The following is an 18,337-nucleotide window of genomic DNA, read 5'->3' as shown; positions in this document are numbered from 1 at the left end:
TTTTTATGTTTTCATACTGCTGGTAGAAACCAAAGATATTCTCTCTGTAGGAACTTTCAACACTGAGTATAGAATAAAACTATGGCAGAAAAATCAAAACGTCTTTTGAAACAAAACTTATACCAAAATAGAGCATATTCTCTGTTAGGATAGTATTTGAGTTTTTATTTTCTTTTCTAGCAAATCTTTAGAGTTCAGAAAAAAAAAAAAAGTCCTTTATCAGGCCAACAAAGAAAATGCTCTTGTTAAATTTTATCCCCTAAAAATAACTTTTTTGGCTGTTGAAACTGAGTGAGTAGCTTCCTTGTTCTAAAAGCAATCAGATTTGAAGCTAATCTAGCCCTTTTCTTACAACCATGTAATTATGTTTAATTAAGAAAGCCTTAAAAGCATAAAAGAGATTTTAAAATATAGAACTTTTATATATCATTTAGATAAGAGGATAAAGCAGAGAGCAGCTTGGAATACTAATAAGTTAAAACATAATGACTCAATTATTTCATACAAATCTTATTTGATAGACATTACTAAATTTTGTCAATACCTTTTACTTTGATGAAAAATTATGTGGAACTATGTACAAATTTTTGACATTTGCAGAGATGACTCAATTTTCTGAATATAGCCCTCTTCCCCATAACAACAGACTTGAGCATAACAGACTAATTTTATGTATTTTCCTTTTTTTAGTGTCATAAAGCAGGATCTACCATTTCTAAACACTATACGGTTTATCAGCGTCCCAACTGTGGCCGGTGCCACTGCAAAATTACTGTGTGTCGCTTAGGGGAGAACAGCAGGATGACATATTTCTGTCCTCACTGTCAGAAAGAGAACCCTCAGTCTGTTCAAATATGGTAAGATAATTCAGATTCTCTCTCCAATGGCTAGTAATCTGAACATGTAACTCAAGGACTGCCACACTACTGATCACACGTAGTTACCACACAACAAAGAGATCGAAAACATGTATGAAAAATGATTGCCAAGGCATGGGTGAAAATGATTGTCAGACCCAGAGTCAACACATCGGACCTAGAACCAGAATTATTTGCTTTTAAAGTTAATAAGAATTGTGACAGGTCTCATTTGAAGAATGATTGCAAAGAACTCCAAGCCAAATCTTTGAAATTTTGGCATTGGGAAAGTTGGGATAGAATAAGTTAGATTTTTGAACGAGGTGTCAGTCGAGTGCCCAGGACATTTCATGGGCCACATGACAAGATGGGTAATGGCCGAGGGTTACCAGCGTGGGATTTTTAGGTGAAGCATAAAATGCTCAGCTCAGTGAGACTAGAAGCAGAAATGAACCGAGACCTGAGCTTTGGTGACCTATTGCTTTTGAGTGGGAGCAGACAAAATGATGTGATTGCAAATAGAAAGAAATAGGCCTTACTGAGCTGTGCAAAACCCAAGGAGGAGGGTGCGCCATTATTCTGTGGAGAGCATAGAGGCACGCCTTATGTTTTCATAACTATATCCACATCCACTGGCTTGCTCTTTTTCCTTCTGTGTTCTATTTCTGTATAACTCCTACTCTGCCTCCCAAGTATCTTATATCTCCTCCTGTCCGCCTGTTTTATTATAGGAACTGTCATCAGACAGCTAATTGTATTGGTTGTGTGGGTTTCTGATTTTATTTTTCATGGGACCGTTATATGTGTATTTGACTCCATGCACTTAACACAGTACTTAGTTCATAGAAAACCTTCACTATATTTGTCTGTTGAATAAATGATTAATGTTCTGTGTTTGTCTACATCTATAGCTCCTTCCAGCTTTTGAGACTGAAAGTTTTCCTTTTTCCTTCCAAGTAGTCAGTAAAAGATATTTAACCATATAAACAAGATATTTGTCAATTCAAAGTGTTTGGAGATGAGGCTTAAAGACTCATAGAGTTCCTGAAAGAGATTTAGATTTACTTGTTAGCTCTGCTGAATTAGAACCATCATGAGCTGTGTAATCCCTCTCCTCCATCCGACCCTAATCCTGTTTTTTTAATTAATTAATTTATTCTTAATGACTTTTTTTTACATCCTGATTTCAGTTTCCCTTCCTTCCTCTCCTCCCAGCTCCTCCCCCATCCACTCCTCTGTTTCTATTCAGAAAAGGGCAGGCCTCCCGTGGATGTCTACCAAACATGGCATATCAAGTTGCAGTAAGACTAAGACATAGACTCCCCTCATATTAAGGCTGGACAAGGCAACCCAGTATGAGAAATAGGGTCCCAAAAGCTGGCAAAAGAGTTAGAGATACTCTCTGCTCCGACTATTAGGAGTCCCATAAGACCAAGTAATACAATTGTAACATATGCAGAATGCCTAGGTCAGTCCCATGCAGACTCCCTGGTTGTCGGTTCAGTTTCTGTGAGCCCCTATGAGCCCAGGTTAGTTGATTCTGTGTGTGTTCTTGTGGGGTCCTTGACACCTCTGACTCCTTACCATTCTTCCTTCCTCTCTTCTGCAAGATTCCCCAAGTTCTGCCTAACGTTTGGCTGTGGGTTTCTACATCTGTTTCCACCAGTTGCTGAATGAAGCCTCTCTTGAGTACTGGAGTATAGCAAATTGGACAGTTGGAGTATAGCAAACTATCATTAGGCATCGTTATACTGACATTTTTTTTTTCTCTCTATTCGTGTTTGGTTCTATCCTAGGTCTCTGGTCTATCCAGCCTTTGGGTCCTGGTGCTCCAGGCAGTGTCGGGGGAGTGGGCTCACTCTTGTGGAATAGGTCTCAGGTTGGACCAGGCATTGGTTGGCCACTCCCACAATTTCTGTGCCACCTTTACCCCAGCACATCTCGTAGGCAGGACAAACTGTAGGTCGAAGGTTACGGGGGTAAGTTGGTGTCCCAATCCCTCCACTGGAAGTCTTCTCTGGTTATCAGAGATGGCCAGGTCAGGCTTTGTGTCCCCTATTGCTAGGAGTCTTTGCTAGGGTCACTCTTGTAGATTCCTGGGAGTTTCCATTGCACTAGTTTTCTAGCTCGTCCTATAATGCGCCCCTGTTTTCCAGTATTCTCCCTGTCTGGCACCTCCACCTGATCCCTCCTGTTCCCTTGCCCGCATGCCCCCAGTCCACCCTCAAAGTCTATTCTATTTTCCCTTCCCTGGGAGATCCACGTATTCCCCCCTTGATCCCTCATTATTGCTTAGCTTCTCTGGGTCTGTGAATTGTAGCATGGTTATTTTTTCCTTTACAGCCAATATCCACTTATAAGTGAAAACATATCATGTTTGTCTTTCTGGGTCTGGGTTACCTCAGTCAGGATGATCTTTTCTAGTTCCATCCATTTGCCTGCAAATTTCCTGATGCCGTTGTTTCTAACAGCTGAGTTATACACCATTGCCTAAATGCACTACATTATCTTTATCCATTCTTTGGTTGAGGGTCATCCAGGTTGTTTTCCAGGTTCTGGCTATTTTGAATAAAGCTGCTATGAACATTGTTGAGCAAGTGTCCTTGTGGTATGGTGGAGCATCCTTTACATATATGCCCAGGAGTAGTACAGCTGGATCTTGAGGTAGATAGAGCCCTCTCCTCCATCACATGCTAATCTTGTTTCCTATACTGGCCTTCAGTTTAAGACCTTGGAGACTCATTCACACAAGATAAATACAGGTATAGCTTTTAAAGTTTGAAAACAAATACTACTTGCCCCATTTTTAAGATTTCTGTGAATAAATACAGTCTTTATTTCTACTAAATATCTGGGCTCTTTTTATGTTAACTAAGTTTTTTTTTCGTTTTAATTTAGAGTTATTTCAAGATTTGGGGTTAGAGCTTGGTGGTAGCACACTCACCTAGCAATGCTTAGGTCGCATGTTCAATCCCCAGGTGCTGGAGAATCCCGCAAAGAGAGAGAAGGAGATGGGGAGAGTCATTTCAAGACGACTTAAAGAAGCCTGTGTAGATCAAGAGCAATGATCCAAATGGTTCTCTGCTCACAAAAAATCTCCCAACCCCATTAACTCTCATGAAGCCTTCCCAAATGTTCTGATTTCTGTTGATCACATCTTCTTTTAAATGCTGATATCATTTATTATTGGCTCTTAGTATACAGTCAGCAGAACCTACATATGTGACTATATTAGGTGAAACTGATTCTTTTATAGTCTTATAAAGTTTTGCTTTTCAATTTTTATGATGTATTATTTACTTTCATATTATATACAGCCTCTGGGAATGCAAGGCAGAATATCACACACCCCTCAGAGTTCTCAGGTAGTGAGATCAGTACGTCACGTGGTTAAAGCACAGTGGTGAAGGTGCTGGGGAGGACTGTATTTATTTTAGTGACAAGGGAGCTCTAGAGGCGGCAGCAGATCTATCCGGGGAGAAAGGACAAGGTCATCTTTCTAAGCTTAGTGTGGCTAGAAGTACGGATTCATCACCTCTAGAAGGGAACCAGAATGTGGGGAAGACAGGGAGGAAACAGCTCACTTATTTAGAGACTTACACAGGCGAGTGTTCAGGTGTTTTGTGCCTGTGTAAGGAAGGACACATTCATAGCACGCTGACCATAGCTTTCTATCTAGAATAGAAAGTGCTTGTAATTGGTTGCAAGCTACTGAGAACTTAGTGCGATCTACAAGCAAGTTCTTACCGTGGGTCTCGCCTGTCAAGAGGGTGGAACAACTTAAGGGCATTTAGAAGACATGAAGAAACCCTATGATGATTTAGTCTTGCTATGATATAAGCTTCTTTGGGGATTGATTGCAGTTGCCATGTACAAAATATAGGCTAAAGGGGCCATATAGTCAAATGAATATTGGGGTTGTTCCTAGGCTTCGCTGAAAGCTATAGGAACCGGAGCCTCAGGACTGGTGACCCAGATATCCATTGCTGTCACAGTGTGCTCTGGGCAAGCAGCTGGTCTTAATGCCTCCATTTCCCCAGCTTCTCCACCTTACACTGTTAGAAGCACGTACCAAGCTGCAGAAGATTAAGTTTAGGATTTGCTGATGGACTGGGTGTAAGATGTCAGGACATGTTAGGGTGAAGGGTAGAGTTTTATCCTGTTGTGTTATGAAAATGCTGAAATGAAAATGCTTTACTGAGACAAAGTAGATGGGTTCCAGACTAGGGGGGGGGGGGGCCTTGGGTTTTGTTCGTACTAGCGTCATGTGGGTTTTATGACAAATTACCACACTTTCAGCATAAAGCAGGAGAAATTCCTTCACTCAAGTTGGGATGCCAAAAGCTTGAGGAATTTCATCCTGCCAAAATAAAGTACTGACAAGTGTGCCTTCCTTCTGACAGTCCGGGCTCGGATCCACCCCTTGCTTCTGGAAGCCTCTAGTGGCTGCCAGCTTTCCTTGACAAGTGGTCATGTCACTGCAGTCTCTGGCTCTGCATCACCAGTACCCTCTCCTTTTCTGTGTGTCAAGTCTGCCTTTCCCCTCTTATTAGGACAGTACTTCCTAGGTCAATATCCTTAACTTCCCCTGCAAAAGACTCTTTCTAAATCAAAATTTTCAGTTCTCCGATATTATGACCTGGTGTCTTTGGGAGACCCTTCTTCAGTCTCCTACAGCGTGGGAAGTGTGAATTCTTGTCACATATCCATGGAGAGATAGGGAGAATTTATTACTGGGCAATGAAGGCATGGAGCAACAGCAGCAAAGAGAAAAGCCCCTAGATGAAGTTATGTACATCCTCTTATGGTTACAATAGGAGAAGATGATGATGATAAACCCTTGGGGCACACTGGGAATCTGAGGGTCACTTACATTGTGTTCAACTATGAACAAATGCAGCCCTGCTGTCTTTCAGAGTATGTCATGGCCAGGAGTTAGGTCAGGTAAATAAATTCTGTAGGGTTACAGTTCCACACACGTATTTGATACTAAGTGTTAGAAGTCAAGGTAAAGATAGAGGAATCATGATGAGATGTAGCTTACTTTCAGATTTCCTTGGGCTATTCATTATTTTACCAAACAAGCCTGGATGTAAGGGCTGGTGGGTTTGTATAGAAGGAGCAAGAAGTTACAAAAGTCAAGGCTCCCTTTGAGAGTCAGAGAACCTATGCTCTGAAAAGAATTAAGCTGCGTAGGTTTTTATGCAAGAGCTTTTCTGGGTGTTAATGCTTGGAATCAGTGGTGCTGCCATCATGGTACTGCTTAACTGCAGGGGACCTGGCACAGGAACAGTGTTAGAGCTTTAGAAGGGCACTTTCTTGTCACCCAGTAGTGGCCAGTGTTTTCTAGGTAGAGAATCATGATTTACATTCGTCACTAAAAGTCGGGTTTATCTTTATCATTTGTTTCTTAACCTATTAACTACATGTCTAAGAGTGATGACTTGGTAGATGTAAAAAGGGTTTGTGAGAACTAACACATAAATATCTTTTTTTCATCATTATAGGATTAAGCAATCAACATATTTCTTAGCAAATACTATTAAAAACCTAGAATTTCTAGAATTTTCTTTTCTGGAAACATGAAGTCATGTAAAGCTTTTCTCATTCCCTTTTTCTCATTTTTTGTGTTTGTTTTTGAGATTTTAATGTAATTATATTTTTCATTTTTGTTTTCGGGATTATAGTCTAATTGTATCATTTCTCCCTTCCCTTTCCTAGCTCCAAACCCTCCTGCATATCTGCTTTGCACTCTTTCAAGGGCCTGTCCTCAATTTCATTTTTTTAATACTCTGTTTATAGCATAACCTTTTCTGTTTCTGATTTAATTGAATAAATAATATTTGCTTTGGAAAGTACTATTTAAAATATTTGCAAAGTACTTCCTACTGGTTATAGCAAACGCTTTTAGTTAGCTTGTTTGCTTTTTTAAACACAGTACTTTTATACATTTTATAAATATAAAATGCTTATTTTAGAATTTAGCAGCATGCAGTAGGGCTTAGGATATAGTTTTCGTATCTATCACTAATGACTTCTAAATAATAATAAATGGAATTGGGGTACCAATGCTTCTACAACAGTTTCTAAAATATCCAGAATGGATAAGAATAAAGCATTAAGAATATAAATGATTGATTTAAAAATTTATTTTACAGCAAACTGCCAACGAGAGAAGCTGTAATCAGCTGGACTTCAAGGAGAGAAGACGGTCTTATGGACTCTGTGGCTAGGAAGTGTGAAGAACAGTGGTCCTGTGCGGTCTGTACCCTCATAAACAGACCCTCTGCTAAGGCCTGCGATGCTTGCTTGACCGCAAGGCCTGTGGGTAAGACTGACATTTTATTTTGAGTTCCTAAAGTTTGCAAGAGGATGCATTGTATAGTCAGGTCCACCTTGACACTCCATAACCAACTGAAATGCTTTCTTTCTCAGATGTTTAGGGGGAATTGCCAGCCTTTTTATGTAAACTAGGCTGATAGTCTGTTGAAAATATTAAAATAAAGAAAAAAAAAGACAGGGAGGGGAAACATGCTTTTCCTAAAACAGTATGTGCCTTTGTATCTCAAACCCTGAGATGATCACATCTGTTCTCTACTGTTTCTAATGAATTATTCAATAAAGCTTTGTTTTATGCAGATTTCAGCAACTTTCCAGTTTGTTATTCAGCCCGAGTGTTTCATAAATTGAAAGGGAAGAATTCTGTACGAATATCTTTGCAGGTGGAATTGGAAAAGGCTGAATTTTTTCTCTTCTTTCTCCTTCCTACCCCTTGTTATTAAAATCTTTACCCAGACAATTGTACTGATTTCATTGAAATCCTTCAAAATAACTCTTTATAGCTTCCAATCTCCCGCGTTCAGAGAATGTAAAACCTCAGAGGAAACCTGTGATTAAGAGCCATCTCACTGATGGGGCGCCCATTGTGTTCTCAAAGTGTTATTTCTTTCCCCAATTAGAGATGAGAAAGTTCGTTCTTGACTTAAGGACCCCTGCATTGTGTTAGCGGCTGTATTGTGTTTTGTTCCCTGGGCCTGTGAGGCGGGCATCACCCCTCCAACAGCTTTGCTAAGTCGCAGGAGGGACTCCACCTCCTTCGCTATCAGTCACCCGAAAGAGAAGCCTGGAAAACCCATCTTAGTTTTCTACGTTTATGTCAGCATTCTGAAATGCCTTTATATATCTTATCAACTCTTTCTTGTTAATAGGAAGATACATGCCATAAGCATAATACAGATCATGTCATAATGCTGATTCCAAAATTCCACAATGTTTCTTGAAACATATTCTCATCAGCATCGAGTGTCTATAATTCTTCTTTACTAATCTTAAGTAGACTTTTCATTTGGTCCTGTCAATCATGAATATTCCTGACCACACATTAGTCTCTAGCTGCAGAGCTTGAGGCCTTCTGGGATATCATTGTTAATTACCAATGCTAATTGCTTCTCCTAATATTAACAGAACTGATAGCTTAATAGTCTTTGGATATTTAAACATAAGAAAGCACATACAAATCCTTGCTAGCACCATCTTTTGGTTCCTATACGTTGTTGATATTTTATTTCCTAAGCCGATGATAACCCAACTGTAACTTGTCCAAGTGAGCTTAGTAACATGGTTGTGCATACTTGCTTAGTGTAATAACTAAAATTTTAAATCAATTCTATTTCAAATAGTCGGTATATGATATTTCTAGAATACTGTAGAATTACTTATCTTTTTCCAGATTCCGTGCTCAAGTATGGAGAGCATCCCATTGACTTTAGCAATTTAGTGAAGTACCCGTGTAATAACTTTGAGAACACACATACAGAAGTGAAGATCAACCGGAAAACTGCATTTGGAAGTACGACCCTTGTCTTGACTGATTTCAGTAATAAATCCAGTGCTTTGGCCAGAAAGAAAAACCCAAACCTGATAAGAGGTGGGGAATTTCCAAACCTTCCTCTTACAGATGCATGCTGTAGTGATCTACAGCACCCCTCTAAAGAAGGAACAAAGTCTATAACTCAGCCATCCAACAAGGTAAACATATCGCCTACAGTGTGTGCCCAGTCTAAATTATTTAGTTCAGCACATAAAAAATTGAAGACAGCTCACTCTTCAGAAGCAGACCTTAAACATTACAACTCTGGACTTTCTAACAGGTATGATGTTTCTAACTTTGGTCTTCACAGTATTTGCGTTAAGTTTTTGTTGTTATTGTTTGAAGTATTTTTAAGATCAGTAAGGCATTTGTACTGCACCCAGTTCTAAGAAGGCAGAAAATTCATCCATTGCTATAAAAGTTAAATTGTTTTTAGTAACATAAGCACTAAAAAATTATTATAATAATTTGCTTGCTTTTCTTTCTCTAGCTAATCGATGTTAGAAAAGAAAAGAAAGGGAACAGATTTTCCTGCGACTCTAACAAGTATTTTTTTTTCATCTTTTCCTGAATATAACCATATGTTCAGTATGACATATTTGGAAAATATCAGAAAATATATAGAAAACTATTTAAAACACCCACAATCATACCAATTATCTGCTGATGTTTTATGTATAGATATTCCTTGGTTGCCAAGGTAGCTGTATCCCAGTAAGCCTTTCGTAAGTTGAAAATGCATTACCTTCACCCAACCTTAACGTCAATCTAACCGTACACGACACTGTAGGGTCCCAGCTCTCTCCCTCATGTCATGTGCCTGATTGGGAGTTAGAGCTTGTCAATCATTGAGAGAAATTATTAGCCTTCATGCCACTAGCCCGAGTAAAGACCAAAAGTTGAGCATTGCCTTCTACTGTATACCTGCTTCTGCTTCACCATGGAAAAGTCCAAGCCTTGTGAGGAGCACTGTTGCCTACTGGGGCCCAAGCATTTCTTCCCAGTAAAGCAAGTTCTGAGGGAAACCATCATATACAGAAGTTTAGTGTGTGTCCTCTATTTTAAAAGAGAAAACCCCGAGATACCTTTGCCTGCATTCCTGTTTAAAAAAAAGTAGTTGTATCTGTGGTCATGTGGGATTTTCTTTTTTTTTTTTTTTTTTTGCTATTTTAACCAAAAATTCCCAGAGAGCATCCATGCTGCTTTTGTATCTGAAATGAAAGTTACAATTCCTGCAAAGTACTACACACACCAGTGGTGTTTTATGAAACTACCAGCTACATGGCCAGGAGGAGATCCCCAATTGTTAGCTGGGCTGTACCTCCCTATTGACCTCATTCCCTCTCCTTACCTAGGCTTCCTATCACAGTCCCATAAGCATCTGTCAGAGAACATCTTTCCACAATTTTTTCCCCAAATTGCTTCACCACGAATCAGTTGCTTTACTTATACATAGCATTTTGATTTTTAAAAAAATGATTAATGTATTGAAGCAGGAGGTGTGGAGGTGAGAAGACAATTTGCTGGGGTCTGCTCTCTCCTTCCACCCTGCAGGTTCTAAGAACCGTGCCCAGGTTTTCAGACGGGCATCGAACACTGGCCCGCTGAGCCATCTCACTGATCCTTCGTAGCATTTTAAACACAGATTAAAATAAAGCAAATAATGTCTTTTTCCCCCTGCATGTCTTTTCTTACCCATGGAAGACAGTTACCATGGAACCTGAAGTAATCTCAGGGGAATTCGGATTTGTCCGTGTTCCTTTATCTGTGCTTATTGATGGGGGGATTCTGCCTGTGGGCAGTGGGATGATGGACCGCCTGGTGGGAACTCCTAATCCAAACTCTGTGAATCCTTCAAGCTTATTTCATAACAATTCTCAGACAGCTTTTGCCTAGTATATGCATTTATCTATAACTTTTTATCCTACCTCAAAATCTTCTGTCATGAGTTAATCCCGATGATTTGAAAAACGGATTTTTTTTTTTTTTTTTTTGCAAAATATTTTGTTCATAATCACTTAACTTGGCTGATACAACTGCTGCTCGTGACATATTGGAATTAAGCTATGGAGGCCTGAACTTTTAGCTTACTAGCTAAATGCAACTTTTCCCTCTAGCCCTAATTGGTGCCTCATGACAGAAATTGGGTAGGAGTTGCAGTCTATGTTGGGAGGCTGTCCTGTAGAAGAAAAGAGCTTATAAGCAGTTTTCCTCTTCAGTGGTGTAACTGGAAGGAAGTGAAAATGCTTGTTTTAAAACAATGTACCATTCATTGTGCCCAGATGAAATATCCTGGCATATTATTTTTTTTCTTTCATGCAAAACAAAACAAACAACATAAAACCACCAGACAATTTAACTAGTGAATTAAGGATTTAAAAAAAAAACCATTAATGTAACCTTAAATTTAAATGATTTCTTCATAAGCTATTAACAGTAGAATCATATGATTAATCACAGTGCACAGCATGGCTTAGAAATGTTACAGCCGTGTGTGTGTGTGTGTGTGTGTGTGTGTGTGTGTGTGTGTGTGTGTGTGTGTATGTGTGTTGAATAGAAGAGCATCAGGAAGAAACCTCACAATCCATCCAGATCAACCAGCAGAGTAAATGTCATGTGATGAAATGAGTTTACCCAGCAGCCCTTCCGCCCCCAGCTACTCTGCAAGGAAGAAATTGCAAATTACTGTCATTTCTTTCATTTTTCTCCTTGTCTGGCAGCTAGAGTGTTCCTCTCATGGACAAGATGCCTCGCAGAGGCTCGCCACAAAACACGGTTAAAACAGGTGGTCCACTCAGAATTTATAGCCGGTTTATTTTCTTTAATAATCATAGGGTAATTAATTTGACTTTTGTTCCCTTAATTAGCGATCTCTTTGCCATGCTGTTGCATGCTTATTTTTGGGTTGGTCTCTAAATATACTTGAATGTTATCCAGTTACCAGATGCTAAATCAGATCATCGAGCCTATTTTTAAGCAGTTAACGATTAGCTTCTAAAACCAGTTTTATATCTTTGATCCAATTACTGTAAACACAGGAGAAACATGGTGATACATTTTCAAAGGAAGCACGTGTTCTAGCTGGAATATCACACAAAGGGTCTCATGGGAGAGTAAAAGGACACCTTTGAAGTCATCCCCACTTTTCCCATGTCTGCTCCCATTAGTTGTTTGGAAGGTCTGTCTAATGCTTTGCAAGTGTTTCTGTTTCACCTCTTGGAGTTCTCAGTTACCTCACTCATTTAATTTCTGTTTACTTTCATCTTTGAAATAATATTGGGTTATCAAATCTACATTCAGTTGGACTGGTTAATTCAAAAATTATTTCCAAGCAGTATTTTTATTATAATAAATCATTCAATATATAAATCAATAACTTAAATTAATGATGGCTAGTATAACAGTTTTTCATCACAAGGATATATATATATATATATATATATATATATATATATATATATATATATATATATATTTTTTTTTTTTTTTTTTTTTTTTTTTTTTTTTTTTGGTTTATCAAGACAGGGTTTCTCTGTGTTGTTTTAGTACCTGTCCTGGATCTTGCTCTGTAGACCAGGCTGGCCTCGAATTCACAGAGATCCACCTGGCTCCGCCTCCCGAGTGCTGGGATTAAAGGTGTGCATTACGGCCGCCTGGCTACAAGGACAATTTTTAATCTGTGTCTGATTTCTTTATTGTTTGTTGCTTTATTTTTAAGGTACTAAGAATAGAACCCATGCGTTTTACACATGCCAGACAGCAATTTTATCTTTTTATTATTTTTTGGGAACTTGTTACGCTTCCAGCATTGTCCATGATCCTGATGATGCCTACTCCAGCAAGGCCAGATTCAACAGACACCTGTTTGTGTGATGTTTCATTTCCATTTGTTTAGTTATTTTTGTATTAAAAAACAACGAAATTGAGTGGTTTTCACAGACTCACAAGCTTAAAATACATGTCTGAAAAGGTTTCGCCAAATCCTGGTCTCCCATATTACTATGCCGTTTATAAATCAATATTCAAATGATGAGTCTGAAAAGATTTTGCCAAATCCTGGCTCCCATATTACTATGCTGTTTATAAATCAATATTCAAATGATGAGCCTCATCGCCACAATAAAATCCAACTGTTCTTTATGCTAAATTTACCTATAAAATGCTCTGCTCCACTTTAGAAAGTTTCTAAATAATGATTGAAACAAAGAGAAACCGAGATATCCTCGATTAAGCAGAACACTTAATTAGCCCGGATAATGTTTTCCATCATAAAACAGAAGTTAGCTTGTGCATATTTAGAGCTGATGTGGTCGATGCAGGTGGCAGGAGGAGCTTGGTTACATTAACTCCGCACTTCACAACTTAATGTGCATATGAATCACCTGGGAGCCTTGTTAGCAAGCAGATGCCACCCCAAAGGGATTTGGAGGAGGGGCGAGTAGTTCTGTGTGTCTGAGGAGCCCCTGGGTGATGCTAATGTTGCTAGTCAGTGGAACAGATTCTAGGTAGGAAGGATAGAACATACAGCCAGCTTCAGGCCAAAGACGACACAGAATGGAAGACATAGAATGCAAGACAAAATGAAGAAGAGGCAAGGCCCAGAGCCTCTTGAGTCCTATCCCCTACTTCTGTACCTCAGAAAAGCTTCATAGGAAAAAAATTGATGTCTCTCCTTAGGTCTGTGAAATTTTGAGTTAAAACTTAAGGCAAGTGAATTGGGAAATGCTGGACTAAATGCTACCAAAGGCAGCACTTTAAAAATCATGCATAAAACGGTTTTATTGTTCTTCTTCTGTTCTGGGCGCTGTATCTAAGGCCCCTCTCACAGTAGGTGTGTGCAACAAAGTAAGCTCCATACCGAGCCCTTCCTTATTCCCTTAAGACAGGCTCTTGCTAAACTGACCTGGCTGGCCTTGAACAAACAAACCTCTTGTCTCATTCTTCTGAAAAACTGGAATTGCAAGCCTGAACCACCAGGGCCATGAGAAGTACATACGAACTGTGTATTTATGGGTGCACATTTCAATAAGCACCTTTTCGTTTATGTCTACTAATACCCTTAACCTCATTTTCTTCCTCCCTTAAATTTAATACTATTTGTGGCATCCCTTCTGTTTTGACATCTCTTGACTTCTCTGCAGCTGTATGGATTCTTAGCTTCTCTGGACATTATAGATTTAAATTGCCTATCGGGGCTGTTGGGGCAAGGGAGGGTGTGGGGAACAAAGGCCCGGCCCTTCAGGCTTTCCTATTCCCGATTTGGTGTGAGCCAACATTCTAAAATATTAGTGTCACCTACTGGCCGCTCTGAAGAGAGAAACAACAAAATCATACCGGTGAAATATTTAGCGATAAAACTGTTTAATAATATTTAATAGTGGTGAAATATTTAATGATAATAATATTTAATGATAATGCTGTCCATAGTGAGGCCTCTGGTTACTTTCATATCACACATAGCTGCTATATGAACATCCATATCTGTGCTTAAGTTCTATTCCAACAGATATTTTTAAAGTAATATGTTTAATTATATCTTTTATAAAGTTTAAGTCCATTTCACCACAAGTGAACCATCATATCCTCTGAACATTTCAATTAGGTACGCTGCTTGAAGTATCATTATAGAAACAAATACTGCAAAATTTAGTCTTGGAAGCCATGGAAAAAGGAAAATACTCCTAATTTTTAGGTATTAAAGACAGTTATTGTTGTTTTTATCGTTAGAAATTTCCCACCATGTGGAAAGCAGACTATTTTACTGTGAAAAGAATTTTTGAAAACAGGGATGTTATGAAGAGGTTCTGGTCTTGTTACAGTGGTTGCATTTGTTATCTTTTGGCGCTGAGGCTGGAACCCACTTTGCCCATGCTCAGTACATCATCTACAACTTATGTAAATTCCCATGTTCTTCTTTCATTGCCGTGATCACTTTTATTCTGAACTGGTCACTTTATATGTGTTACGTACAACATACAAGATATGGAAACTTAAAAATTATAATGAAACTTTTTTTTTTCCAAAGAAGAAATTGCATATATAGCTGAAGGACAAGATCACCTCCTGGTCTTTGTTCAAGGTGTACAGGCATGACCTCCAAACATTCTGGGTTTTAATTGTACAGAGATGACAGTCCCCTCTGCTAAGCTTTGGAAAATGCACATTTCTGCTCTTCCAAGCTGCTTGTTTCTTACGAAAATGTTATTGTGACTAACATAGTAATCTTGATCAAAGAAAAGCATAGAAAATTGTTTTGAAGTGGACAATAGATGGTCTCAAGATGGCCTCCTCAGTGCAATGAGAATTTCCACAGATGAGAAAATAATTAGAGATGATTGTATCCCAGCTTGCTTTGTGAGATAGGGTCCAGGTAGACTTGAGAATATCTTAGAGGAAGCAGAAGTGAGTGTATATGCTGTAATATATGGTAAGGGGAAAAATGGAATATCAGAAGTGAAAACTTAAGAAAATCCAATACACCACATAGAAGTTCACCTTTTTCTTTTTTCTTTTCTTTTTTTTCCAGAAATTTAAGGTTTGTGCCTTTGACATATAGTGAGTTTCAAAATCAATTAGAATTGCCTGAAAAACCATTAAGAGCATAATAACCTAGAGTTGCCTTCTATAGGTAGAAAACTAAATGGATGGGGCTGGGTGGTATGAGTGAGCCTTTTAGTGCTGCTAGGCGACTGTTATTGTGTGACCTGTCATTACAGTGGACTCCAAACCCGTACAATGGATGATGCTCACTCTGTAAATGCTGGCACCCCTCAGTGTAAGAAGCATCATCGCCCATGTGTTCTCCGAGTTGTGAGGAAGAATGGAGAAAACAAGGGGAGGCAATTTTATGCCTGTCCTCTACCCAGAGAAGCACAGTGCGGATTTTTTCAAGTATGTGTAAAATTTCCCATGCTTATTGTACCTCAAGTGAATTTTGTTTATTGTAGTGTGACAAATATCAGTGCTTGCAGCTTTACTTATACATTTGTTTATTTACTTACTTACTTACTTGCTTATTTATTTATTTATTTATTTATTTATTTATTTATTTATTTATTTATTTATTTGAGACAGGAACTGCCCAAGTTCTAGGATTACATTTGCACACCACTCTACCTGGCTTTACCTTTCCATTTTAAATGTCCATATTAGTATTCAGTGTAAAGCATGGGTGTTAAATCACTTAAAATAAATAGTATTGTTCAGCAAATGATATTAATGATAGAATAGCTATTGGATTAGTAAAGAGTTTCATATTTGTAATTACAAGTGTATCAATGTTGTTCTTGGTTCATAATGATAGGTAGGAAAGTACTGAGGCCAGATGTGGTCATTCACATCTGTATTCCAAGTACTGTGCAAGTTGAAACAAGAGGCTCTTGAGTTTGAGACAAGACTAGTATAATGAATTCCAGACTAGCCTGGATTGTGAAACCCTATAGCAAAAAAGAAGAAAGGAAGGAAGGAAGGCAGTAATGAAGGAAGGCAGGCAGGCAGGCATTAAGTCACTAAGAAATACTAAATAAGAATTCTTTACAATCCCATGACTTATGCATTAGAGAGAGTACATGAGAAAAGTCAGCATGCATGGCAATAATCGCCTTGGGTTTACAATAACCTTAGTGAATTCTACTATAAGTGTAACCTGGAGGTGGGGGTGGGGTGTAGAGGACATAGGAATGACAGCCTGTGATAATCCAGCCCCAGGTGAATCTTCGTATCTGGTCCAGGAGACAGGAATGTGTTTCCCTTCAGCCAGTCTCCCTGTCTGTTTTCCTCAGTGTACCATTCCCAACATTCTGATAATGTTATTCTGGTGTTTAAAGACACACCTTTTCCCTAGTTATACTCCTTATGACATCTAGTAGAAAAAGAAAAATGTTGATCCGTGTCTGTGCTGAAGCAGAACATTTCTGGTTCGTCTTATTGAGAAATAAGACAGACACCGGTCTGTCTGTCTGGTGTGCGAATTTTCTTAAGGACATTCGCAGGTTAAATTGGATGATTTTAGGTCCTACACCTAAGATATGCTTCTATCATACTAGATTCGTAGATTTCCTGAAGAGGCATTTTAAATGTCATGGGAAAATGGTGTTAGTAATTTTATAATGCTGATACTACCCCAGCCTCCTTCATTCCTTTCTTGAGACCAAATACTAAGAATAGAGTAGCTTTTGCTTAATTTAGTCTGGGCAAGTACCTGCTGGGGTCTTCCTTTTTCTAGGAGGCTAATGGGATGTAGTATTACAGTTATAACAAATATTTGATAATATTTTAACTAGAACAGATATATAGCCAGGACACTGGTGATAGCTTAATATCAAGATTCTGATAGTTCTCAGTTACTCTGAATAAAGGGAGGAACTTTTTATATGCTTTTAGATAAAGTCAAGTTTGGTATTAGGACAACTTAATGTGTGATTCAAGCAAATTTATAAATAAAATGCTTCTTATAGAATCTGACATTTAAAAAGTGCAGCAACTGCCGGGCGTGGGGCACATATGCCTTTAATCCCAGCACTTATAAGGGAGGCAGAGGCAGGCGGATCTCTGTGAGTTCAAGGCCAGCCTGGGCTACAGAGTGAGGTCCAGGATAGGCTCGAAAGCTACACAGAGAAACCCTGTCTCAAACAAAACAAAAACAAAAAGTACAGCAACTAATAGTTCACATCTATTTCACAATGTCACATTATAGTCACAGCAGTGAAATCAGTATTATCACATTAGACTGTCTGTTCACATCGTAACCTCATGCATTCCTTATACCCTGTCTTCTTCTCCCTTAGTGGGCAGACTTATCCTTCCCATTCTGCAGACATGGCAAGCGCTCCATTATGAGAACTGTGCTGAAGATTGGACCTAATAATGGGAAGAAGTTTTTTGTATGCCCTTTTGAAAAAGAAAAGCAGTGCAATTTTTTCCAGTGGGCAGAAAGTGGACCGGGAATGGAAATCATTCCAGGATGCTAATATTTTCACTTTTTAAAGAATGTCTGGCATATCAGTTTGTCAAACTCACAATGTTCAGTACCCGTTGTTTAGTAAAAAGCTTATAGAAAACCTGTGGTACATATAAGTTAAGATGCTGTAGTATCTGAGACGTATTCTTGGTTTCAGTGTGCCACCTTCTCACTTCTTCGTATTAATGAACACATTCTATTTTACCAGGTGGACAGTGCATTCCCTTTAAAGTGTCTATTCAATACATTTATTAATAATAACAATAAAGTATTCTTAGTATGGTTTTGGTCTCTCATAACTTCTTTGGTGAGCAGAAATTCCCATGTTTTTAGGAGATTATGTAATACATAACATTATAAGATATTCACTCTGTTATAGATACTAAGTTCCTGTTAGATGCTAGAGATACACTGAAACCCTTTAATGATTTTCAGTGTTTTCATAGAAAATTGTAGGGATCTAAACTAATATGATAGAAGTCACATGCATGAAGAGCTGTGGATTGATGTTTTCCTAATCTTGATTCTAATGTCCTTTGCTACCTTAAAAAGTAAGTACATTTCCAAATCTTACTGTATTACTTTAATGATGACCTGAAGTATTATCCAAAAGCCTTAATTTTTTTTTTAATTTGGCGTGTGTGTGTGTGG

The 18,337-nt window shown here is 38.5% G+C and overlaps 1 protein-coding gene across 1 annotated transcript in view; it reads left to right on the top strand.

Moving 5' to 3' along the window:
• Window positions 1–17,970, top strand: part of Neil3 (nei like DNA glycosylase 3) — a 53,481-nt gene extending 35,511 nt beyond the window's left edge. Inside the window, exons 6-10 of the mRNA XM_059244517.1 lie at window positions 691–857; window positions 7,016–7,185; window positions 8,587–9,007; window positions 15,444–15,618; window positions 17,514–17,970. Coding sequence (XP_059100500.1) covers window positions 691–857; window positions 7,016–7,185; window positions 8,587–9,007; window positions 15,444–15,618; window positions 17,514–17,696 — 1,116 coding nt within the window. The 3' untranslated portion in view covers window positions 17,697–17,970. The remainder of the gene's footprint in view (window positions 1–690; window positions 858–7,015; window positions 7,186–8,586; window positions 9,008–15,443; window positions 15,619–17,513) is intronic.
• Window positions 17,971–18,337: the final 367 nt, after the last annotated feature.

Source organism: Peromyscus eremicus, chromosome 17 (genome assembly GCF_949786415.1).
Source record: "Peromyscus eremicus chromosome 17, PerEre_H2_v1, whole genome shotgun sequence".
Lineage (NCBI taxonomy): Eukaryota > Metazoa > Chordata > Mammalia > Rodentia > Cricetidae > Peromyscus > Peromyscus eremicus.
This window is presented reverse-complemented; position numbering and strand designations above follow the sequence as displayed.